We start from the raw sequence: 26326 nt of genomic DNA on the forward strand, positions 1-26326 counted from the left end.
TCTATTCTGTTTTCCTATAGAATGTATAAAAATAAATGCCTAAGACTAGAAAGCAGTCTGAACCCCATGCAAACATATATATTTTCCTATTAATCTACACAAGAACCCTTGCAAATGTTTCCTACTTGATGCAGCAGAGCTTGGTTGCCATAAACAAAAATGACTTAAAATCACTGGGTGAATTCTTTTTTCCACTCTATACCTTAGTCAATAACACAATCGCAGGGAAAAATTCGACAGCAACCCTTATCCAAACAGTCCCCTGTCTGACAGCCGCAAAACTAGTAACAGCAACTTCTTTGTGTTATGCTGAACTTCTTTCTCTCCCAGTGAAGGGGCAAAGGGCCACTGATTGCAGAGTCTTTGCTTCATTGCAGACCTTTTGCTAATGTTCAGTTCTGAGAATAACAGAATAATGGGACACACTGAAACCTCTTTTTCTTATTTCATACATTTTCATACTACTTAATAAATGTAGGGCCCCTGTTCATTTGGATTGATGCATGTAATATGCTGGAAGAAAAAAATTATTAAACATTTTGAAGATAAAGTATCGTTTTCATTCAATACATCTGAAAAAGCTGCTTTCATTGTTACAATCTCATAATCCTTATAAAAGGATTTGCATGGTAGAGCATGATTTACAATGTAATGGATTACTATTTCATAATCCTGGTGCAGGAGAAAGAAACCACAAAGGTTTAACAAAATTTTACTGCATTGCAAGCTGCTTTTTCAGATCCTGAAATGAGAACTGGTTGACTCTGTTTCTGAGGTGCAGAAGTGCGTAATATCTAATAGCATCACACCATTTAGCTGGCCTTTTTTCATCTTGATTTCCAGTTGTGTGGATATCCTTGTTCTCCAACACCTACACTTTCTTGTCACTTGGGATTACTGCATTGTTCAGCATAGCTCTTACTAACGTTGACACGGGCAGAGAAAGTGCAATAATAGACATCACCTAAGAGAGGCAACCCACAATTTTTAGTGCACTATTCTAATGGACTTGACGCTTCTGTGTCAGATAAAATCTATCTTTAAAAGGAGAGAACCAGATCAAGAAGAGGTCATACATAGACAAACAAAAACAGTTTCCACTCACACTTAATCTGATCACTTGTGTGAGTATAAATACACTCCAGTGATCAACAGTAACAGAGAGGAAGCTGCGCTAGTCTATACACTATCAAAACAAAAAGCAGTCAAGTAGCACTTTAAAGACTAGCTAAATAGTTTATTAGGTGAGCTTTCGTGGGACAGACCCACTTCTTCAGACCATAGCCAGACCAGAACAGACTCAATATTTAAGGCACAGAGAACCAAAAACAGTAAGCAAGGAGGACAAATCAGAAAAAGCTAATCAAGGTGAGCAAATCAGTGAGTGGAGGGGTGGTGGGGAAGGTCAAGAATTAGATTAAGCCAAGTATGCACACGAGCCCCTATAGTGACTCAGAAAGTTCCCCTCCTGGTTTAAACCATGTGTTAATGTGCCGAATTTGAATATAAAAGCCAGCTCAGCTGCTTCCCCTTGAAGAACGGTGCAAAAATTCTTTTTCAGTAACACACATACCTTTAGGTTATTAATAGAATGCCCCATTCCATTAAAATGTTGACTAACTGGTTTGTGGATCTGGAGTGTTTTGATGTCTGTTTTGTGCCCATTAACCCTTTGTCTAAGGGAGTTAGAAGTCTGTTCAATATACAAAGCATCTGGGCGTTGTTGGCACATGATCGCATATATGATGTTAGTAGAGGAGCATGAGAAAGTGCCCGTGATTCTGTGAGTAACCTGGTTAGGTCCAGTGATGGTATTTCCAGAGAAGATATGTGGACAAAGCTGGCAGCAGGCTTTGTTGCAGGGAAAGGTTCAAGGACTGGTATTCCTGGGGTATAGACTGTGGCTGTTAGTGAGGATCCTCATGAGGTTGGGAGGTTGTCTGTAGGAGAGAACAGGCGTGTCACCCAGGGCCTTCTGGAGTGTGGCATCCTGATTAAGGATAGGTTGTAGGTCTTTAATAATTCGTTGCAGTGGTCTGAGTTGGGGGCTGTAGGTGATGACCAGTGGTGTTCTGTTTTTGGCTTTTTTGGGCCGATCTTGGAGTAGCTGATCTCTGGGTATTCGTCTGGCCCTGTCGATCTGTTTTTTTACTTCTCCTGGTGGGTAATTCAGGTTTATGAATATTTGGTAAAGATCTTGTAGTTTTTGGTCTCTGTCAGTTGGATCACAGCAAATGCGATTGTATCTAAGCGCTTGACTGTAAACAATGGATCTAGTCATGCGTGCAGGATGGAAGCTAGAAGGATGTAGATAAGTATAGCGATCAGTAGGTTTTCGTTACAGTGTGGTACTGATCAGGCCATCCTTGATTAGTACTGTAGTGTCCAGGAAATGTATCTCTTGCATGTTGTAATCGAGGCATAAGTTGATGGTGGGGTGTAGGTTGTTAAAGTCTCTGTGGAATTCTTCTAGAGTGTCTGTACCATGGATCCAAATCATAAAGATGTCATCAATGTATCTTAAGTAGAGGAGGGGTAATAGGAGATGAGAGCTGAGTAATCGTTGTTCCAGGTCAGCCATAAATATATTAGCATATTGTGGGGCCATGCGGGTGCCCATATCAGTTCCACTAATCTGGAGGTATAAATTGTCCCCAAATCGGAAATGAATGTGTGTGAGAACAAAGTTACAGAGGTCAGACACCAGGTTGGCTGTGGTGGCATCAGGGATGGTATTCCTGATTGCTTGTAATCCATCTTTATGTGGAATAATAGTGTAGAAAGCCTCTACATCCATTGTGGCAAGGATGGCGTTAAATTCTCCAATTTTAAGTTCTGTCTCACCCTAAAAATTCCAAAATCTGTAACATGTTTAAACAAGGACCCCAAAGTTACCCCTCATCATTCTAGAATGCTTGAAGTGTTGACAATACAATCCTGACAAAAGATTCTTCAACCTTGGGAACAAAAGACTTCTAGGACTTTGTGTTATACTCCACAGGCTACTACTATTGAGCTGCTTTTTTGTTTCCTAACAATTAAAAAAACAAAAACCACAAAACCCAATCAAACAACAGTGCCAAGAGAAAGGCCAGCAGTGCTGGGGCTCCTCCAGACCTGCTGAAGCAGGAAAGCAGGGCAAAGGGGGCAGTTGCCCCAGGGCCCAGTGTTTCAAAGGAGATCCAGCTCTAGGCCCCATTGAAGTGCCGTGCAGCGCTGCTCCACTGCTCTGCGCAGCAATGGAGGCGGGTGGGATGATGCTAAGAGCTGACAGCTTGAGGTTCCGCCCTTAACAGGGTGCAGAGCTTGCCCCAGCCCCCATGGTGGATGTTGCCCAGGGTGGGGCTCCATCATCTTGCCTACCACCAGACTGGGTAAGCAGTCCGTCTGTCCAAACCCAGAACCTGCCTCAGACCCACAGAGAGCTGGCAGGCCACCGAGGGAGAAAGATGTGTTGGAGAAGGGGGCAGCCAACAGAGCCTTGCTCCCCGCAACAGTTTGCAGGAGAGGCAGATAGGGGGCAGCCTACAGAGCCCCATGCCCCTGCACACAATTTGCAGGCCACAGGGGGCTGGAGACTGGGGGGGGGGAAGCCCCCAGAGCCTGGCTCCTACCTCAACAGCCTGCAGGCTGTGGGGGAACACTGGAGGAAGGAACAGCAGCCGGAGCAGGAGTGGAGAACCTTTCTCGGGCCAGAGGCCACTGATCCATACACAAATCAGTCGGAATCCACAGAAGTGAGAAGCATAAAAAATATCATCCCACTGGTATGGTCCTTGACTGTATGAGGGCTTGAGTGGGAGGAAGGGAGCAGGAGTGGGCTAGGAGTGGATGATCTGGGCCAGAGTGAGGTGCAGGAGTGGGCTGGGAGTGTGGGTCCAGGTGAGAGAAAGGGTGTAGGAAGGTTTGAAGTGTGGGGTATGGAAGGGAGGGGGTGAGAAGTAGGTGAGATGGGGATCTGGATGAGAGTGGATGCAGGATATGTCTGGGGGCGTAGGGTCTGCGTGATGGGGGTACACTTATTTTTGCAGCACCCCAAGATACACATGGCTCTGACCCCCCCACCCCCGCTCCCAGGAACCCTCTGGCGCTCTGACTGGCTGGAATTTCAGTCAATCGGAGCAAGAGTAGGAAGACTCCAGACAGGCTGCTCAAGCCCCTACTGCTCCTCCCAGCTGGGGGAACAGCAGTGACTGGCCCCAGAGCCACCTTCTGCTCTCCCAGCTCCCTGACCCTGGCCTTGGGGAGAGTCGGGGCGCACAGGACCCTGGCCAGCTCCCAGAGCATCCACTTGATAAAAGCTGCAGGATATCGGGGCACTGGAAGCCAGGGGTAGCCCTGAAGTGCCATCCACCCCAGAGCAGTTGAAGGGCAAGGGGACAGCTAGAGGCTGGACCAGCCCTTGAAGCACTGCCCTCCCTTTAACAAGCTGCAGGATTGAGGGAGCCACTGCCCCAAGCAAGGCCCCTCCTGGAGCAGCCACAGTCCATAGGAGCGGACTGGGAGACAACAGCAAGCCAAGGTCTGGGGCTACTCACAGTCTGGTGACGGCCATGATGTCACAGCCCCAGCCCTGCTGGCCTCTCTCTTGGTGCTGTAGCTACCCCAAGTGGGCACTGTCAGTATTGCATTCCTCCTCTCTGCCCTCTCCCGTCCCATTTTCTGGGCATAATTAAATTCTGACCTTGGTTTAAGTTAAGGTAAGAGAAAGCTGCATACCAAATTTGGTGGTTCCATCTCTTGTAGTTTAGGAGAAGTTCTTGAACAAACAGACTCAGACAGATGCACTCTAAGATAGGTACAGAGACTATTGGTTGAATCTTTCTAGTCCAGCACCTTCAGGCCCCGACTGGTGCCAAAGCAGAGAATTTACCAAACTATATGGGAGGTCAAGCATGGCTTGGGGCCTCTGATGTCGACTGCAGGGTTCCAGCTGCTGGCCCCTTTGCTTCAACCTTGGGGCTCTGCTTCTGCCATTGCCTGGGGGCTCCTCCACCTCCCCTAGCTTGTGGTTCCAGCCTGGGGCAGTGAGGGGCATGGATGGGGTAAGGAGAGGGGATGCAGGAAAGTGGCCCTGAGCAACAATAAGCAGACATCTGGACTAGTGAGGTTCAACCTATCTTACATTTATTAGCCACATTTGTAATCTCATAAAAACTTAGCAAATTTGTTTGATGACTATTTTCATAAAGCTACAGTGCAACTTAACTTCCTAGTGTAGACCAGGCCTTAAGTTGTTCATTTAAGAGCTAATTCGTTCCTTACCTCCTCAGGATTTTCCTTCTGATTAGCTAATTATCCAATCCACTGTTACTGGCAGAACTAGCAGAGGCTGTGGTGAGCTAAGTGCTGACCCACCTTGTCAGATCTCAGCATTCTGTCACATACATTTAAATATTACTGCAACATTAGCTTTGTTCTAGTCCTCTGGAAGTTCTCCAGGGTTCCCAGACTTAGTGAACATTAACGTTAATGTCAAAGAAAGCTCCTTAGCTAGAGCTAACTTCAATGTCTGCTATTTAACATTCTCTTGAGCATTGTTAGAATGGGAAGTAGTCAATCATTATCATATAATACAATTAAACCATCTGGCTTTTTTTCCAAAGTGTTCAACCCTTCTGTCTTTTCTGTTTTATTACTGAAAATTCTATCATTTTCAGCTAGTGGTAGACAAATACCATTTGGTAGCATTTTTAAATGAATCCTTCTTGTTTTTAACTCTGCTGGCCAGAGCTTTCCCTTTGTGTCCTTTTGTGTCCCTTATCTTCCATCACCAGTGTATCAATAAAATTAACACCTGAAGGCAAGTGAAAACAAATCCACCCCAGAATAAAGGTGGTTAAGAGTTGTGGAAGTTGAGCTGAAAAACCTGTGTCACAGCTGGGAAACTATTGACAAATTTGCCAGAAACTGACAGGAGTAGAGCAGTTATGCTGCTGCCCAAAACACCAGAGCTGTGTCTACATGTGCATGCTACTTCGAAGTAGCAGCGCTAACTTCGAAATAGCGCCCGTCGTGGCTACACGCGTCGGGCGCTATTTCGAAGTTAACTTCGACGTTAGGTGGCGAGACGTCGAAGTCGCTAACCTCATGAGGGGATCGGAATAGCGCCCTACTTCGACGTTCAACGTCAAAGTAGGGACCGTGTAGACGATCCGCGTCCCGCAACGTCGAAATTGTGGGGTCCTCCATGGCAGCCATCAGCTGGGGGTTGAGAGACGCTGTCTCTCCAGCCCGTCCGGGGCTCTATGGTCACCGTGTGCAGCAGCCCTTAGCCCAGGGCTTCTGGCTGCTGCTGCTGCAGCGGGGGATTCATGCTGCATGCACAGGGTCTGCAACTCGTTGTCAGCTCTGTGGATCTTGTGGTGTTTAGTGCAAGTGTGTCTGGGAGGGGCCCTTTAAGGGAGCAGCTGGCTGTTGAGTCCGCCCTGTGACCCTGTCTGCAGCTGTGCCTGGCACCCTTATTTCGATGTGTGCTACTGTGGCGTGTAGACGTTCCCTCGCTGCGCCTATTTCGATGTAGTGCTGCGCAACGTCGATGTTGAACATCGACGTTGCCAGCCCTGGAGGACGTGTAGACGTTATTCATCGAAATAGGCTACTTTGATGTAGGCTTCACGTGTAGACGTAGCCCAGAGGTGTAACGGGAGCATAATGACGACTATGACAATGACAATGTTCATTCAGGGACAGAAAACGTCTGTTCCTGATGACAGTCATCAATCAGTATCTGTATACACTGAGACTAACTTTTTAAAGCATCATGGAAAAAACAAAGCAAGTGACTTTTGACAAACGAAGCATTCAATGGACAGGAGACAGACAGTAATACCCAGTGTGAAGAAACATTTGGTACACCACTGTGAGGGGGCGAGGATGTATTTGACCAGGATATGGGTGGTCATGTCCAATGGTCACAGCAGGAATGAGACTCAGGAATTCAAACAGGAATTTGAGCCAAGGGTCACAGCTGAAGTATGACAAGTCTGGGAACAAGCAGAAGACACCACAGCCATGGGTGGATACTTGGAGCAGCCACTGAATTGCAGCTGCTACTGGGCTTATGAGCCCGTCAATTGATCCTTCCACCTGATCAGCTGGCAAAGCCAATCAAGCCACCTACTACAGCTTCACTTGTGAGGTAGCTCAGAAATTGACTCAGCTGTGGTCCTTGATAGGGTGATGTGAAAAAGCTCAAAGAAACTGAAATTTCAGCAAGGTTGTGAGGGTAGAGAGACTGTCACAGAGAGAGAGAGAGAGAGAGAGAGACTTCTTGCTGACAGGCTGTTCAGGAAAAAAGGCAAAGGGTATGGGGACATTAACACAAGAGGCGACATTTATCATAACTATAAGATGTTGTTCATTGCAATTATGCCTATATCTGTTAAGCTTTACTAAGTATAAGACCAAATATGATATGTAGACTATTTCTATCACTTTTATAAGATTTTCTCCATTGCTTTAGATTAAATCTACATCTTTAGGCTTTGTCTTGACTGGGGGTTTGCCCTAGTTGCAGCCATTGGTGACCTGCACTGGGTTAACTCTAGTTACAGTTTCAAGCATGGGCTATAACAACGTTGTCTGCCCATATAAGGGGTTTACAGCAATGCAGTTACACCAGTGGGACAAATCCCCTGGGTAGATAGAGCTGTAGATTGTTTGAACCTCAGAACAAACCTTTGAAGGGAAGACAGATTTCTGACTTTTTCTGAGACTCTCTTCCTAGCTTGAAATAATTTTTGCAATTTGCCCAACGCAAGTTGCATAAATTATTTTGAGTTACCTTATTTTGAACTTGGTGCTGTCCAAACAGCAACGAAGTTTGAAATACTCACCTATTTCAAGGTCTCCACTACCTCTCTCAGAACAAGGGGTAACAGAAAAGGAATAACATTCTTGAAACAGCCAGGCTATTTTGAGTGCAGCTAAAGCTTCAGGATTGCTATTTCAGGGTACAAGTTTTCCAAAATAGCAACCACTGTCTAGATATAGCCTGAGAGAACTATATCTACCCTGGAGCAGAATAAGACAGGCCCTAAGAAATACCACTCATATAGAGGCTGCAGTGACTAGGCACTTAAGAATAGGTGGATGAGCTCAGGTGACATACACCATTACACTACTGTACCACTGAGTTCCAAGGCAGTTCACGCTGTTGTAGCTGAAAGTGGTAGCGTTAAAAACTATGCCTGGAGGTAAGTCACCTTTAGAAATTAGTCCCAACGTGTATAGTACTGACCTCTGCAAAGCAAATTCAGATGAAACCACTAGTAAATATGCCCAAGAACAAACTGGCATTGGTGAAGGGGATGAATAGGTAAACTAATAGGACTTTCTATCTGTAAGGTGTATTTTCACAGAATCATACAATTTTGATTGAAGGAGCTGCTCTGGAGAGATATGGTTATTAAGACTCTCCGGAAAACAAGAGGCATAAAGAATCTTTCTCCTCTCTGAAATCCTGGCCCTACTGAAGTCAGCAGAACTTTTCCCACTGATGTGAAAAAAAACCCACTATTTACTCTGTGTTTATCTTAGACCTTGTCAACAACATAAAAAGAGTTCTTAACTTGAGTTAGCTAACTAGAGATAACTAGCTCAAGGTAAAATCAGTGATAACAAGGCAATTTCTGTTCAAGTTAGCAGCTTGAATTGGAGACAAAACAAAGACATAGGGCCAGATTTTCAAGGGAATTCAGCATCCACGCTCAGAAGGGAAGCTAGTGGGGACAAACACCTTGACAAGCGTGGACCTTATTTAGATGAATAAATGGGAGTGGATCCAAACTGTGGGTGCTGAGCCACACCCACCATGGCCCCACCAGGCCAATTCTGTCCTTTTTTACATACGTGAAACTCCTCTTGAAGGTTTATTTACATAAGAGGACAGAACTGAATCCTGAGAAGCCCTACCCAGTAACAATGTAGCTGAATTGTGGAGAATCAGAAGATTACAACTGAAAAAAGAGCTTAGGCCAATTTTTCAAAGATATGCCAACATCTAAAAAGATTAGGCAGCTAGGTGGGATTACAAAAGTTTGTAGGCACTCCATTGCCATTGCTTTCAATGAAAATTAGGTGCAGAGACACTTCTGTGAATCCTGCCCTAATGAGACTTTCAGAAGCACTAATTTGCAACTTTAGGCATCTAAGCACCTTGAAAATCAGGTCCTATATCTAATTTAGTCTCTGATGGTATATTTTCTAGTGGTTTGTCAAACTAATTTTGAGATGCTCAATCCCTGGAGCTGTCTAAGGATCTGCTCCACTTTTCCTTTGCTTAGTTTTACTCCTAGTTAACGTACCCTTTCCCCTTTGGATAACTCCTGAAACAATTCATTGGGAAATTTTGACTTTACATACTTAAACTGCACAGACATTTCTTCAGATTATTATTATTAGTGCTTCTTTTGTGCTGGTACTTGCCAGTGCTGAGTACTGGCACCTCAGCAGCCCCAGCCATGGGATTGGCTGGGCAGGGGACAGGGAGCTGACTGAGCACCAGCTTTTTTTTTTTTTTAAACAAAAAAGGCACTGATTATTGTTATTCACCAGTACACAGGGAAACTTACAAGATTTAGACCAACCTTGTTTTTTAACAGAAAAAATATGTTGTGCTTATCAGCTCCTCTAGCAGGTACCAGGAGGAACTGTTTACAACCACCAGCTTTTGCCAGCTCTTATGACAAGCAAACAATATCTTGATGAACACAAACAACTTCATCCTAAAATAGAAATTTATCTGGATTAGAACAAGGTCAGCAGAATCCACAGAAGAGAAAAAATGTGTAGAGTGGGGGAAAGCAAAAAAACTATCAGCATGACCATAGTCAGTGACTCTGTTTTCTTCCAAATCTCCATCATTATTTCAAACAAAGACTGAAGGGAAATTCCATGACACTTCATTTTAGAAAAGCATTTCATACTAAACTAAGCTAAGGCTGGGTAAATAGTTTCCAAACATGAGAAAAATCAGGCCCTGGAACAGCCTCCAAACAGGTGTGTGCTTGTAGCAGGAGGAGGAGAGCAAAGGGGGAAACAACCTAGGTAGTTTTAGATTGCTCTTAATACATTTATTTTCAAGTGGTTACCTGCAGTAGCAGAGATCTGGATTTGATGACCTGAAAGAGGGAAGCTCTCTTTCAGTACTATTTAAGGGCTTGTCTACACTGGCAAGTTACTTTCTCACTTTGGGGTATGAAAAAATCCCCCCTCCAAGCACAGCAAGTTACAGCACTGTCAAGGGCCCATGTGAACAGGCTCCCAGTGCTGGGTGCTATGCTCCTCATGGAGGTGTTTAACCTAGAGTGCTGGAAGATGCCGTGAGCACACTGCCATGTTAAATAGTTATCACAGCAGAGCTTTAAGCTTGGAAGCATGGACAAAGCCTAAGTAAGTAATTTAAAGATTGGTTGTCTTCTTGCCACAGTTGAACAGAATCTCTGAATAAATTAGGTCTCAGTTTCCTTCATTAATCTTAAAAGATGCTGAGTGCATTCTCAGAAGTACAGAGTGCTCTAATTTCCTACTGAAGTAATAACATAAGACCTACTCCTGTAAGCGCAGGTTGGGTCTCTCTGTCCCCAGGGTAGAATCTGAAAGCACACGTAAAACAAAAAAGGAGCCAACATTTAAGTTATTTAACCCAGGGCTAAACAAAGTCCTAAATTTTATCTTTGCTCAATCACAACATTTTAAAAGCAAATAAACAAGCCATCTGTAAGTCATTCACAAGCCAGAAGGAAAGAGAAACTGCCTTAGAACATTATGTAGTATTATAAGGATAGTTCTTAGATTTTTGGGTATGCTTTCAGAGCTGTGTGTCTTGTTTTGTAAAGTAACAAAACCTGAGCCTTTCAAACGAAATGGGGATTTTTGCCTAATAAAAAATAGAAACAAATAGAAGCTTCCTTCAAAACAACTGCAAATGCTCCTAATAAATATTAATCCCAACTTTTAAAAAAAGTGCTAGTCTGGGGTATTTTGAGTAGTAGCTGTCTGTATTAAATCTCTCATTCTTTGTATTAGCGTCTTAAAAAAAATCAGCCAATCAGAACTCCCTAGACCGACGCTGTCTCTCTCAGTTAATCCAAAGCCAGTAAAGGGATAATTTGATTAAACTGAGACCCTAATTTATTTAGCTTTAGTTCTGGATCAACCTCTTCTTAATAGAGTGCTGTCGTTTCCAATTGTTTGATGAAAATTAAAGTGACATAAATACCATGGGACTTTTTCAATCTGATTAGTCAGCTAACTTGCATCAACACTCCCCCAGCCATCAGACGCTGGCGTCCTTCCTTTCACTAGCCTTACTAACAACTGACAAGTTCTCCTTGAAGAACTGGCACCCACGCTGCCACTCAGACCCCCACACTTAACCCATCATCTCTCCTCAATGGGTCCTGTTTGACAAGGTGCTCACACCTTTTTCCACTGCTGTACCCCAAACAAAGCTAAATATTGTTTTATTAGCAATCAATAGCCCTTTAATCTGAAATGATTTCACAAATCCACTGAGCCCTCAACCTCCTTATAACCATTCGTTTTTCTAAGATGCTATGCTCAGATGGGTTTTCTCCTTTTCTCCCCCCACCATCACCATGTGGCATTTTAGTTGTGAATAAAGCCAAAAATGCTCATTGTCTTCAATGGTGAATATAACGGACCTGAATTCTCAAAGACTTGAGACACACTTTAGTCTTGATCAAATTTTGGCACAAAAGACTCCATAGATTTAGTATCTCTATGAAGATTTCCACTGAATCTTCTACTTTTGAATCTACTATTTCAAACGAAATTATGATGATAAAGTTTCTACTCCTTTCTTTTGCTTCCCATGCCCCATGCCATGACATAGTGCATTCTTGCTGATTCTGCAGTCAGGCAGAATGAAACAACCACAAAAAATAAACTTATAAAGTACATTAAATGGCAACACAGTTAATCAACTGCTTACGGACATGCAGCTTGAACCTCTCTAGTCTGCCATTCTCAGGACCTGACTGGTGCCAAATGAGAGAATTTGCTGAACCACGGGAAGTCAATATTATCTAGCAGCATCACCAACCCCTCCACTGCTTGCTCGGTTCTTAGACTATTTTAGGAGTAAAACTAGAGCTAAATAACAGCACAGAACACTGACTGGTGGCTGGAAACAAACTTTATGGGACTGCAGGAAACTTGGCCACACCAGGACAAGTGGTCATCCATCTAACTAAAGTCATGCTGGATTACAGAAGTTGCCAGACAAAAGAATTCCATATTAAAGAGGCTCGACCTGTACTCCATGTCCAACATTTGGCAAGCAGATGTGGGCAGGCCCAATTGTTTGTATATTGGGCCATGAACACAGCTTTTTTGAAATTGGAAGAGGATGCGCTCAGGTGAAAGTGCTGTCTATTAACTAATTCAACCTTGCCCATTCATAAAATCGACTTGCTTCACCTTACCTCAGTGATGTTGACAAATAAGAAGCTAATGTTTACTAATCCAAAGTAAATATTACTTGCCTGAGACAAACAGGCAGGCAGGATTTTGCAAGTCTAAGCTATTCTATACATTCCCATTCCAAATTCGGTCTTTGTTGCATATTCCATCCCGTAATTCAGAGTTAAATGAAATGCAACACTACAGATTAGAAAAATGCAAATCCATCACAACAATACCTCATCAGTATTCTTACACAAGCCCTATGAAAGTCTAGCTCATTACAGATTTTTAAAATCAAGAAGCAATACTATATATTACTCAATAAGGGAAGGACAATTTTGGCATGGGGCCTTATTCTGCTACCACTGTGGTCAAAGGAGTTTTGCCCAGGAACTAAAAGGAGAGCAGGAAGATCATGTTGCACATAGTCCCTGCAATTCAGCAATCTATTTAAATTATGGTACAGAAGAAGACGAGGCATTTCTGAAATATATCATTTAGTTGATTATGTAATAAATGTGTATGTAACTGTAGAACCTATTTGCTAATTCTAAGTCACCAGTTTTGGACAATTATGCATCACAAGTTACAAATGAAATATCGCAGAGATAAATTTTCAAATGGATGATTTTGTCACACAGAAATTTCAGCTCTGCATCTAGGCTCAGTTAACCTGACTATATCCACTTGAAGTGGAATGTTTAAAACGTCCCCAAAGAAGATTCTTTTAGTATCTCTTTTAAAAGGACCTTTTCTACATTGTGTATTCTTTTATACATTTAATCCCAGCTCTAGCCCTGACAGAACATTCCTTACAAAAATTTACCTTACAAGACAAACGTGACTCACAAAATTGAAACAAAGTATGGGCCCCAGTGTTAAAGCTTTGACCTAGAATCAGCTTTAAATTCAAATATTCCTAAATTTGGGGGAGGAGGAAGAAGTATTAGTTGTTCTACTGTTTTTGCACTAATGGAAGGAAGGGAATTAAAAAAGGGTACAGCACTTCTGCAATGCAAAACCTAAGGTTTTTTCCCTCCACTTACTGCTCCTCCTTTTGCTCTTGTATTACCAAGACAACAAAACCTAATATTATGTCCTTGAAATGCTGGACAACATTCAAACAGCGTTTCAAAATCTATCACGTGCTGATTCTAAAACACAAGGATAACAAGGGAATAACATGAAAAGAGTAGCAAATAAAGCAATGTTAAAACTGACACCAAATGCCAGGCATTTGACCCACCACATTTTGATATGCCACTTCTTCAAAAGTCAGCCCTGTAGCCAGCAATTGACTGCCCCTGGTTTACTTTCTACCTCTCTGGCCTGCACTGGCCTGCACAGTACCTCTGGCCTGCACAGATATTCTGGCACCTCATGGTAGACAGCCAATGGTAGCCCCGGCAACTCCATGTTGGGGTCTTTCTCCAACCTGGAGAAGGTCATGGCAGAGCACAGTTGCCTCTCTCAGAGCTGCAGCAAGGCAGGGGCATTTGTCTCTTCCACGGTCTCCTGGCCAACTGAACTGCATTCCTTTCCTACTTTCTGCCAGGAGGGGGCCAGGTTTGCTGCCCACCCAGGGAAAAGTAGTGCTCCCTCACTCTCCAGTCTGGAAAAAGATCACTTATGGCATCCATGGCCCACTTGATCACCACGGCTTCCTTCTTGATAACTGTAATTTTGTTCTCAGGGGAATAACATAGCTGATATAATGAGGTTCTCATCTCCATTCATGTCTTGGGAAAAAACAGGTCCTAGGTCCACCTCCAATGTGCTAGTCTGTAAAAAAATCTTAGGTAAAGTCTAGGCTAAAGACCACATATTCTTGGTATATTTGGTCTTTGAGGATTAGGTCCTCTCAGCACTCACTTGTCCAGCACACGTCAGAAGTCAGTCTTCTTTAGATGCTCTGTCAAAGGTGCTGTGCTCAAGGCAACTCTGTTGACAAAGTGGAGATAATAGCCCTCTATCCCAAGAAATTGCTGCACTTGTCACTGTAGTAAGTGCTGAGTAGGCCTGTAATGTCTGGACTTTCCCCACCAAAGGTTGTACTTGCCCTTGCCTGAGTGTGTACCCTACATAGGTGGTTTCCTGCCAGCCAATATTATACTTCTCAGGGTTGGCTGTCAGGCCAGTAACATGTAAGGCTATGAGGACAGCAGCTACTTGATTGATATAGTTCTCCCAGTGGGTCCAATAAATCACCATGTCTTTGAGATAGGCTGTTGTGTAGGCCTGTGAAGTTATAGGACCTGGTCCATCAGCTGCTGGATGGTGGCTCAGGACCAGCAGAAACAATTCAATAGAGGTGGTAAAGGCCATCTTCTGGGAACTCAGGTCCAGGCAGATTTGCTAGAACCTCATTGTGAGGTCCAGAGTACTGATATATTAGACATCCCTGAAGCAATCTAGTTCATTGATCCTTGACATTGGATACACATTGAATTGTGAAATATTGTTGACTCTCCAAAATAAGTTGATGAAAATCCAAAGGGTCCCAGATGGTTTTGGGATCAGACAATGGGGCTTTGTGACTTCAAATACACCTTACACACTCTGTCCCTCCTTCTAAACGACTTTGTGAGTATGGAGTGGTAATGGCCTTCTGGTCTCTCAAATGTCTTTTTCCAGGTTTTCAATATCCAATGTTGAAGAAGTGTGGTATTCCCTGGCTTCACCATGAAAGTTTTAGAGAAGGATTTCAGCAGGTTTCTGGCATGCCTCCACTGTTCCTCAGTCAGGGTGCATCCCCAGCAGCAGCACCTATGAGCCAGTGAATCTAGGGTATTCAAGTCTTAGGTTTGGCTCAAGGGAGTGTGGGGTGATTAACAGCCCCTCACAATGCCACCGGGCCTTTAACAAATTCACCTGATAGACTGATAATTTTTTCCTTTTGGTCAGGTTGGGACACTTCATAGGTGACTGGTCTGACCTGGGACATAATTCAATAAGCCCCCTGGCAATGTACTAGGACTTTCAGTTCTTCAGAAGGGATTAGAAGCAGTGTCCTTTCACTAGGTACAAAGGTCCTTCACCGTGTTTCCTCATTGTATGTTCACTCTTGCACCTTCTATGCACTGTGTAGGCTTCGTCACACCAGATCCCCTTTCAGGACTAACCACTCATGAAGCTTCTGGACATACTGGATGAGGTACTGTGATGAGGAAGATGTTTACTCCTAGTTCATCCATATAAGGTCTAGCAGCCCCTCCAGCTGCTAGTCAGATTACTCAAAGTGGGAGAACTTAATCCAAGATTGAGAGATATCCCTGATGGCTAGTAACAAGGGGGAATAAGTTGGTTCCACTGAGGGGGACAGGTTGTAGAAACTAAGTGTTGTACTATCACAAGAATGTATTGGAATCCAGCAACACTCTGTGGCAGTGGCCTCTCAAGATCCATAACAGTCCCCTAGAATTGAGTGCCAGCCACTGGCAATGGAAGCAGGGACACCCTTGGTAGTCCTTTTGGGGCTGCTCGTTGGCACTCAGGGCTGGAGTCACAAAAGTCTTTACTTCTCTGTGCACTCTGGGGCAGTTGAATCAGGATGGAATTCATGCTAGAGCTTTCTCATGGCCAATGTGTCCAGCCACTGGGACTTAATGGGTTAGCCATAAGACTGCATGTTGGTGGCCCTTGGGCACCACAGGTTGGGCTAAGGCATTGTGGGTCTGGGTGATAGGGTAAAGGTGATCTCTGATTGACTCAAAATGGGGGTACTTTGTTGCATGGTGGGGCTCCATCCAGGTCCTACTAACTTGAGCCAGCTGTTTGTAGACCCATGTGAGGGAGGAGGGATCTTCCTATTGTTCTCAACTGAAGTTGTCCCCCAAATTTAGGGCATCTTCCTGAGTGGGTTGTCGGGCTCCACTTCTTCCTGTGGGAGGTCAGGGTTAGAATTGCTGGTCCATTGGTCCTCCCTGTCAGGTTCCTGCATGAGGGCTATTTCAGAATGTGAAGTCCCTGTGATCATCATACCCAGGATCTCCACAAATCTTTTCCAGTCAAAACCCAAGATGATGGGGTATGCCAGCCCTTGTGCTAGCCCAAGGATCATGGGCATTGAGATAACTAACCTGGGCACTGGGATAGCTGTCCCTCTTCAGGGAGCGGTAGGAGAACCCAAACTCACCCCTCCTATTGGGCTCTGATGCAGCATCCTGTGGTAGGCTACTGAGTCCTGAAGCCTCAGGGGCAATGCAGCTTCCTCCCTGGACAACTTTGTACAAGCCTTCTTTCCTCCCGAAGGATAAAGAAGTGAATATAAAGTCTCTGACCCTGAGGAAGTCACAGGCCCCTTCTTTGTATGGTTGATTACACTACTACAGCCAGGCCTCAGGCAGCAAGAACTCCTGCAGGAGTTTAGCATGCAGAGCAATTCACCTCCACTGTCTCCCTGTCACTGACCCTACTCTGTCTCCCTTGTAAAATTCCACCTCAACATCATGCAGGTTTTGCAGGTATGGTCAGACAAGGCCAGCTGGGTTCAGAGCAGCTCCTTAACCAGCTTTTGTCTAGCGTGGGGTTTGTATATTTTTTCACTTGGAACTAGTAGATCATCTCATCTGTCCTCCTGTATATCACAGGTCACCGGCACCACACTCAGCTGCACATTAAACCCAACAATTGAAACAAGTCCAAAGTATTACAGCCCAGAAGAAACTGGACTGTTATATGGACAGGCAGAAAATAGGAGCATTTGAGCACACCAATGTGACAAGTGACTCACATCCATATGCCGCACAGGAAGGTGAACTGCCCTGCCCTCAAGTCACCCTGACCTTACCTGTGGAAAATTCTTTCCAGACCACATGTATGGCAGTCAGTTAGACTTTAAGCCTGTGATCAAAAAACAGGCAGTCAAGCAGCTGAGACAGAATGCTCAGTACTGCCTCAAAGCCATGGCCTGCCCCACAATTTGGGGGAAAGGAAATTTTTAAAACCACCTTTCTTAGAATACTTTGGTGGAGGGGAGAATCTCTTCATGATCTCTGATAGTGGTCTGCTGAAATCTTGAAGCATGAGCTTTAGGAACACACGACATACATCTGAAGTGATTTCCAAGACTGTTGAGCCCTGTCCCCTACCATTAGAAGTAACCCTGATATACAACTGCACTGTACAATTGTCCCACTTTCTCCAATTAACCATAGCAACAATTTACCTAGGGATGTAGTGGATTCTCCACCAACTGAAGTCTTTAAATAAAGTGTGGATATCTTTCTAAAAGACACACTATAGCTCAAACAGAAGTTATGGATTTTATGCAGAAATTACTGGGTTACATGAGGTTGTTATGCAGAAGATCAGACGGTATGATCATAATGGTCCCTTTTGACCTTTTTGAAGGCCATTTATCTACGAATTTATAAACAGTTTTCCCGTGGCTTTGTGTGGACCAGAGGTTTTGCAGAGCTTTCACATTTACAAATGTATATTACAGCAAGCCAGTGCTGCAAGAGAGCTTGAAAGATAGGTGTGAGATTTGGTGACAGCTATTGCCATATAGGCACCTCCACTCACCACTGAGCAGCAAAAACATATCTGCATTGCCTCATCTGCTCCATCAAACCCTCGTTTACCTCTTCTGCTCCATCAAACCTATTCTGAGTAATTCACAGAGTAACCCCCACAAGTCCACAAAATTGCCATCAACTTTCTTGCAATATGAGAGGGGTCAGTTGAGTCAGTGTCTCTCTACACAGCTGTGTTCTTCATAGGAACCGGTAACTGAGCACTTTGGCATTGATCTACCTCACCACACTTTCCACAGATACACTCTAGTCACACCCCTGGTGTGTCTCTCACTCCCAAAACACTCCTGTGCCTAGGATGTTGGGAGAGTCTTGCTGTAGAACCATTCTAGCAGATGGCAATTTACACAGCCAGAAAATCCAGGCCCTTTTGAATCACTGGGCACTGACGCAGCTGCTCTGTTGCCCCCCACTCCCACTGTTGGTGGTCCTGCTGAGATGAGAAGGAGCTGTTAGGGACAGAGACATAGGGTGTCTTGCCTACACCCTTGAGCACAGCAGGAGATGGGTCTAGTGAACAAACAGGAGTCCACGTTGGGGAATGAAGCCAAGGGCTAACACCAAAACCAACTGCCAGTTACCAGAGCCAGAGGTCAAGCCAGAGTGAGAACCCAGAATCAAAGCTGAGTTCAGATGCCAAATGCCAGAGCCAGGGGTCAAAGTTGAGACAGGATCAAAAGTCAGAGGCCAGGGTTGGATCCATGACTGAGGTGAGGCATAGTGGCAGGAGGACAGGCAAGAATAAGAATGGAGCAGGAGCACAATGGGAAGTGGGAAGATAGAGGTAAGGCAGGAGCAGGATGCAGGAAGCAGGCACAAGCAAGGTCTTATGAAGTCACAACACGAAATCACTTTGTGGCTCAGCAGACTTCTTGTTCTTTCTGTGACATAGTTGGACCAATCAGTGGATCCAGGTGATCTTCCAATCAGATTTCACATGTGTGGTGTGTTGGCTGGGGCTATCACTCTAGTAGCTTCCCTGCATACATAGTTTTAGTGTCCATTGAGTGGAGGCCAGGATGTGGCAGCTGTTTGGGAGCTCACAGGCTTCTGGTCAGGATGCAGGAAAGCACACGAACAAGGGTTGCTCTATCTCTAGATAAATGAGAGGAGGCGTGGGAGCTGGGCCAAACCTGAGCAGCTCTCAACCTGTGCACCAGGTTGCAGTGTCACTCACTCAGATTTGACCTGACCACTTACCCTAGTTAGCCTGCAGCTGGACTAGCCCTTGCTCCCAAGCTGTCCTGCATCGCAAACAGAGGTCTGGGATTCCCTAGACAGTTGACACATCCTGACCACCCGTAGCTGGAATGATGTGCAGCTGGTGCTTGCTCATTTCTACCATAACCACCAAATCATCAGAAGGTTTGTTGCATCCCCCCTTGAAAATCCAGTTTACCTCCCCGAGGGTGCCCCCACCACTTAAAAACTTCTTTTCTAAGAGATGCTGAGGCTGGGGAGGAGTGGGACACTGAAATTTTGCCTACAGCAGCAGATTGACTTGAGCATCCAATGGGAAGAAAGTTTCAGTCAGAAAAGTGAACTGAAAAACAGGAAACATTGTATTACTGCTTTCCTTTTGATAATGGTCAAAGCACACATTTCCATGCCTTGGTTTCCCCATCTCTAAAACAGGTATAATAATTCCAAACTTATACTGTTCCATTACTACTTGACTACTTGTAAAACACCTGACATGATCAACTATGTGCACAAAATATAATTTTAATCTAGCTGGTTTAAAATGGACTTTTGCAATTTTACATCCCTATTTTGTTAACTATTTTGAAATTTTGTTATAGTTTTTAGTGTTACCTTTTTCCACAGTGAGGTAATATTTCATTTTCGTACAGCTGACATAATCATTATGTAATTCAAAGTTAAGTACCTGAAAATCTAACTCTGAAGTACAAACGTGGGTTCTTATTTAGGATTTTGAGCAAGAAGTCTGTATTTATTCTAATATATCACTCAAGTTTCACTTTTGGAACACACGAGGGCACTACCGTTCTAAACTGGGGATAGCTATCTCAAGCAGAAGTTTATGAATTGTGATAAACACAGATAATGATCAATCAAAGTCTAAGAAACACAATTCTGATATTACAGGCTGAGTTCTGTCATTTGTCTCAATATTACAATTTGAAAACTCAGCCTTACTGACTACATTTTTATACTTTATCCTCGCCAGCCTCCACACACAATGAACCTTTGTAATATCCAGGATAAAAAAGACAAGAATGGTGAATGTTCATTTTCCTAAGTGTGAAGAACTAGAATAACATTATCAGCACAGGAATGCACTACCATTGAATTTCAGGGCTAGATGCAAGTGATCAGCATCTTTCAGGATTTGACCCTCTATTTGTAAACGTGAGACAGACAGACAGCAGCACCACATTATGTTCTTCTTTGTTTGGCGGTCAAAAGCAGACCTGGTTTGTCTGAAATTAATCTTTTCAAAGGCACCGAGTAATAGCACTGCAAGCTAAAGCGATTTAAACTTCTTCTGGACTTTATTGATCTTGTTAACCACACATGCATCAAATAAGCTGAACATTTTTCAGCCATGCAGTAGGTTAGTGCACTAGACTTTCATCTCTAAGGAAGAGAGTTAAACTGCTGGCTTAGGGCTAAAGCAAAATGAAATTGGTTGTGTTCCTCCAAGCCTGACTCGGTATTTTCCTCATATTAAGAAGAGATAACTGGCAGTGCCTGCTTATGAGACATTTGAGGCTGGAAGATTCGGGGGTGGTTTATAATTCAAATACATTGGAAAGGTTTTCAGGACTGTTTCATTACGCTAACGCTAATGAATAGTTTTAGTTTCTCACTCAAATGGAGACGATAATCTGCCCATACATCTTAAAAAAAGGTAAGAATGTTTGTCATACTGACTAAAATTTAAATATATCCACATGTACCTGCAGCTTGTAAGCTACACAAAAGCTGCATCTACACGTGCACGCTACTTCGAAGTAGCGGCACCAACTTCGAAATAGCGCCCGTCACGTCTACACGCGTCGGGTGCTATTTCGAAGTTAACTTCGACATTAGGCGGCGAGACGTCGAAGTTGCTAACCTCATGAGGAGATAGGAATAGCACCCTACTTCGACGTTGAACGTCGAAGTAGGGACAGTGTAGACGATCCGCGTCCCGCAACGTCGAAATTGCCGGGTCCTCCATGGCAGCCATCAGCTGGGGGGTTGAGAGACGCTGTCTCTCCAGCCCGTGCGGGGCTCTATGGTCACCGTGTGCAGCAGCCCTTAGCCCAGGGCTTCTGGCTGCTGCTGCTGCAGCGGGGGATTCATGCTGCATGCACAGGGTCTGCAACTCGTTGTCGGCTCTGTGTATCTTGTGCTGTTTAGTGCAAGTGTGTCTGGGAGGGGCCCTTTAAGGGAGCGGCTGGCTGTTGAGTCCGCCCTGTGACCCTGTCTGCAGCTGTGCCTGGCATCCTTATTTCGATGTGTGCTACTGTGGCGTGTAGACGTTCCCTCGCTGCGCCTATTTCGATGTGGTGCTGCGCAACGTCGATGTTGAACATCGACGTTGCCAGCCCTGGAGGACGTGTAGACGTTATTCATCGAAATAGGCTACTTCGATGTAGGCTTCACGTGTAGACGTAGCCAAAGAGTGATATCCCTCCTAGTCCTTTCAGGCCAATTACAGTTACAGAAATTTGTCCCAAGAATTGGCATGGGAGTTCTTGATTGTGCTGTTCAGTAGTGAAAGGTCAGTCGGCCTTCACTGTACTTTATAAGCCTAATTTTAGAGATTCTTAAAAGCAGCAAGTTTTTACCCCAACAGAGTTTCTCTCTCTCTATCTTTCTCTGTGTGTGTGCGTGCGTGTGTGCAATGTCTACTGCCTTCAATCACTATTTCACTTCAGTGGGCTTTAGTTTAGGTTTCACTCACTCATTTTATCTATTTATGTTTGCGTGCGCGTGCACACACACACACACACACACACACACACACCTGTTCTCTTCCCTTTTAACTACAGTGGACTTATTACAATAGTATTGCATTAAACATTTGCATGTAAGAGTGCACCACTATATGCGTATATTCATATGTAGAATATTCCTGAGACAAATACATATTATTGCTTCTAATAACCATATGCTTATTCACATATCTTACATATAGGCTGCATCTATACTAGCAAGTTCTTTCAAAAGATACCTAAAGAACACTTTATCATTGTTTTCGAAAAAAGGGGGCTCATTTAAAAGACCCTGCAGAGCATCTACACACAGAAAGAGTTCTTTCGAAAGTAAATCAAAAGAATGCGAAGTTCTTTTCAAAATTGCTCTTCCTTCTCTGTTTCAGGAAGAACAACCCCTTTTGAAAGCTTCTTTCCAAAGAAAACATGTGTAGATGCTCCACAGGCCCTTCTTTTTGACAGAGCAGTCCTCATGGGGCCTGATATTTTGGTCCCTGGCCCATTCTTTCGAAAGAGCAGGGGTTGTGTGGATGCTCTCTTTCAAAACAGCAGATACTCTTGTGATCTGCTTTGCTGTGTGTGGATACACTCTTTCAAAAGAAGTTGGTTTGGAACAGATCTTCTGGAAGGGCTTCTTTCGAAAGATCTCTGTAGTGTAGACATAGCAGTATATTCTATATCTCTACTGATAACCTGTTGTCAAGGTATCCTGCACAGTGCCCACTAAAGTCATCAGAAGGATCACCATTGACTTCTATAGCTACCGAATGGGACACCATACATTTAACTTGCATCTCTCCCGAAAGAATATCCAGAAAGCTGACCATGATTAGCAGTAGTATTTTGTGGGATTTAATCTTTCTTTAAATCAGATGGAAAATATCTAGCCAAATAATGAAAAACATGATTTAATTAATTTCTCCTAGATAATTTGTTAAGTAAACATTCTCTATTCCATTCCCATTGTCGAAATCAATATTTGAACAATCTACTTTTTTCTAATATGTTTGTTCACTGCTCCTTGTCTTCCTTCCTCTCGTCATTTTTTTCTTCTCATTCATACGGTATCTTTTTCCACAGGACACCATGTTTTAAAGTAGTCTGTAAAATAAATTAACAGTAACACTGTGCCCAGTCCTGCAATATTCACTCAAGTAAAACTCTCATCAAAGTGAATGGGAGCTTTGTGCATGAAAGCACTGTGCAATTTAGCCCAGTCATTTTAAATCACATATCTGTTTGCCTTCAAATGCAGTGAAGAAGTAAATTATTTACTGTGAACAAATGTCTGTTTAGCCTGCGGTTGACTTTAACTGTAATCTATTATACCCAGTGGCAGAGCAATGGGAATGTGCTGATTATGTACTTCCCACCCCAGAAGGCCTGGGTTTTGTCATATACTTCAGTGGGAGAAATATCTGGAGGTTAGAGCAACCAGTACAACAAGAAGGTTGCTGTTTCCTCAGTAATGTTACATGGAGCATGCTTTACCACATTTGACACAACCTGCTTTTGCCACATCTATACACTGGAGGCTGAGTCCTGAAATGTTTAGTCCTTACGCAGGCAAAAATCCCCAACAGGCCAAAATTTTGGCTCATCTGTTTGTGATATTTATCCAGTCATTCAGGTTTGGCTTTTTTTTTGTGTGTGACCGTCTGGATTCCTCAAGAACGTGTATGTGTGTATATATCACTAACGTAATTTATCATCTTTATTTCATAATGTGATTTTAATATAGATTATAATTCATAGTTTAATAGGCTTCATTGTGTCTGAGTATATTTATTTGTGGTTTACCTTTATTGGATTGCAAGTCTCCTTTTAACATTCCGTCGAGGATGAGATAGTATCAGGGAAAAAGCTACCCTTTCGCATCCAGCTCATGAGTTCATATCCAGCTGGGGGCAACAATGATATTATATGATGCTGCTTTTAGGGCCAGTGTGAAATTAACCAGTAATTTTAGTCCTATTCTATATAGGCATCCTGATCAGAAAAAATGCCATGTTTCCTCAGTTGGCACCTTTCAGCTGTAAGCAGAGGCTGCCAATCACAGCGGGAGATGGAGTCAAAGCACCTGATCCTGTGAAGTGATAAGTACCTCTTGTAAATGTGCTCAGCACCACACAAGATCAGGCCTGAAATGACCCTACCGTCTCTGTAGGTCACTTTGGCAACACATTAGTGGAAGTTTTCCTGTCAGGTGTGTGCTCATGATTCAAAAGCAGATTCAAATGCTGCTCAGCTGATCAGTAGAGTGTTCACAGCTGGGTTTTTGGTTTCTACTGGTGGCACCCTTTTGCACATGCCTCGGTGCATATTAACATTTATTCTGCACAAGTAGGGGAAAAAACAGCATATGTATTGGAAAAGATTAGAGGGAACATTGACTAGAAATGCTGAGAAGCTGACACTTTTAGACCACGGGCCAGATACTCAGCTGGTGTAACACAACAAAACTTCTTAGTCTACTAGGGAGCTACACTCATTTATTCAAAGGGAGACTTCTGAGGGTTTATTCTCCCATTGCAGGATATTGAAGTCATGGGAGTTACATGTGTCCTTTTGCAGGAGACTAGGGGCCCCAGGCTTTTAATCTGGGACCTTTCACAAGTATTAAATTCATGTAAAACATCACAAAAGAAAACAAATCCAATGAAAAGTTCTTTTTAAAAACAAAGATAGTAGCATAATACAAGCCGCTCCTTGCTAAGAGTTTAACATTTTAAGCATGCCACTTTCCAGCCTAGGTATATAAAACACAAAAATCAGAAAAGAATTGGCAATAATCTGGCAAGGAATGAGATGTTATGTAGGAATTGTCAAAGAATGAAAAGAATAATGATGAAACCAAGTACTGCAAAAGGAATGAAAGAGACTACATCATGCAAAGATGAGCTAATTTAATAAGAAAACTAAAGAAACTACCCTCTCGCTCTCCGGCGTGCTTATAAACATACATATAAATAAACATTCAGGTCTCAGTTGTACAGTTGTAATTGTGGAATTACTGCATCTGGCCTTTCTTCTGTAACCATGTTTATACCGCATATGACTAACAAAGTAATCACATCAGCTGCTAGAAAGTAATGAATAAGTCAGTAAAAGTAAAAATAATAAAAAATTAAAAATCAGGGTGAAAATTGGCATTCAGTAAATGGCATTATACATCTGACCACTAAAACTTCACATAATATATATTACCCATGCAATTTACATAGTATTTCAGTAAAATAAAAACCCATGCAAAGTTTCAGATGAGTATTCAGCAATAAACTTTGCTGAAGCCCTGAAATAGCTTTAAATAGTCTATGAGACATTCTTCACTATGAGACTCTCTTATGTACAGAAAAGCAAATCTGTTTTTTAAGCAAAAACAAGAGATTCCAAAATTTTATGTTAATGCAATGAATGGTCAGATTATCCCAAATATTCCAGATCTTAAAGTGTTTAATGTTTTAAGAACTACAGCAGCACTAAATCGTAGGAAATAATCAGGCCGCTGGGCAAGGTGGGGGTCATCTCTGAGCCCCCAGAAGGGTTGGGGTCTTGAGCAGAAGGGATGGGGTTGGAAGCTAGTCTCCCCAGTGATGGCTTTCAGCACCATGTGGAGCATGTTGTGCAGGTCCCTGGCAGTGATTTAAAGGGTCAAGGGTTCTGGCCACTGCAATTGCAGTGGCGACAGTCAGGAACCACAGGTCTTTTTGAACCACAAGGTCCCAGGGCAAGTTGCTCTCCTCCCACACCCCACTGGAGATGATTAGGTCTTTAAGGTGCTATACCTTTAACTCATAAACCATGGAAAGCAAATACAGTCATGGTTCCTTTTTACTATATCACATTAATCATACACAACAATAAATTAGTGAGTGATGGTTTGGGAGCTTGTTTAATATCAGCCTGACTGTACTCTCATGTATCAGTTTATAGAGTGTAACATGAGTGATTTCAGTGGAACAACATAACCACCAATATATCCAAAAAGAGAGACAGAGCTACTTTTGTCCTTCCATTTTCAATTTTTGCATCACATCCAGGGAAACATTCTTCTCCCTTTTTAAAACAGGCTGAGTTCCCCCTTTCCTGTGTATACCCTGTTGTTTCAGTCACAATTAGCAAATGACACATTTCAAGCAAATAAAAATAGTGACTGATAAATACAAAGTTTTACAAACTAAGATCCAACACACGTATATTTTGTGCAGTATAAGAAACCATCTGAGATGCAGAGATGGCCATATTGGAACATACATTCAAATCCTATAATCCATTTGTGCTCAACTATTTCCAGTGGTAAGAATCAAGCACTAACAAACAGACTAACCCTTCTGACCTTAGTATAAAAGATAAGGTGAACTGCAAACAAATGTAAAAATTCCATCTACCTCATCAACATGCTCAAAATGC

At 43.3% G+C, this 26326-nt stretch overlaps 1 protein-coding gene across 1 annotated transcript; it reads right to left on the minus strand.

Moving 5' to 3' along the window:
* Nucleotides 1–712: 712 nt before the first annotated feature.
* Nucleotides 713–19812, minus strand: HTATIP2 (HIV-1 Tat interactive protein 2). The gene is given in 6 exon segments (XM_074998540.1): nucleotides 713–989; nucleotides 991–1034; nucleotides 9576–9728; nucleotides 13479–13586; nucleotides 13679–13713; nucleotides 19785–19812. Coding segments are annotated over 6 exon segments (645 nt in total).
* Nucleotides 19813–26326: the final 6514 nt, after the last annotated feature.

Source organism: Carettochelys insculpta, chromosome 6 (assembly GCF_033958435.1).
Source record: "Carettochelys insculpta isolate YL-2023 chromosome 6, ASM3395843v1, whole genome shotgun sequence".
Lineage (NCBI taxonomy): Eukaryota > Metazoa > Chordata > Testudines > Carettochelyidae > Carettochelys > Carettochelys insculpta.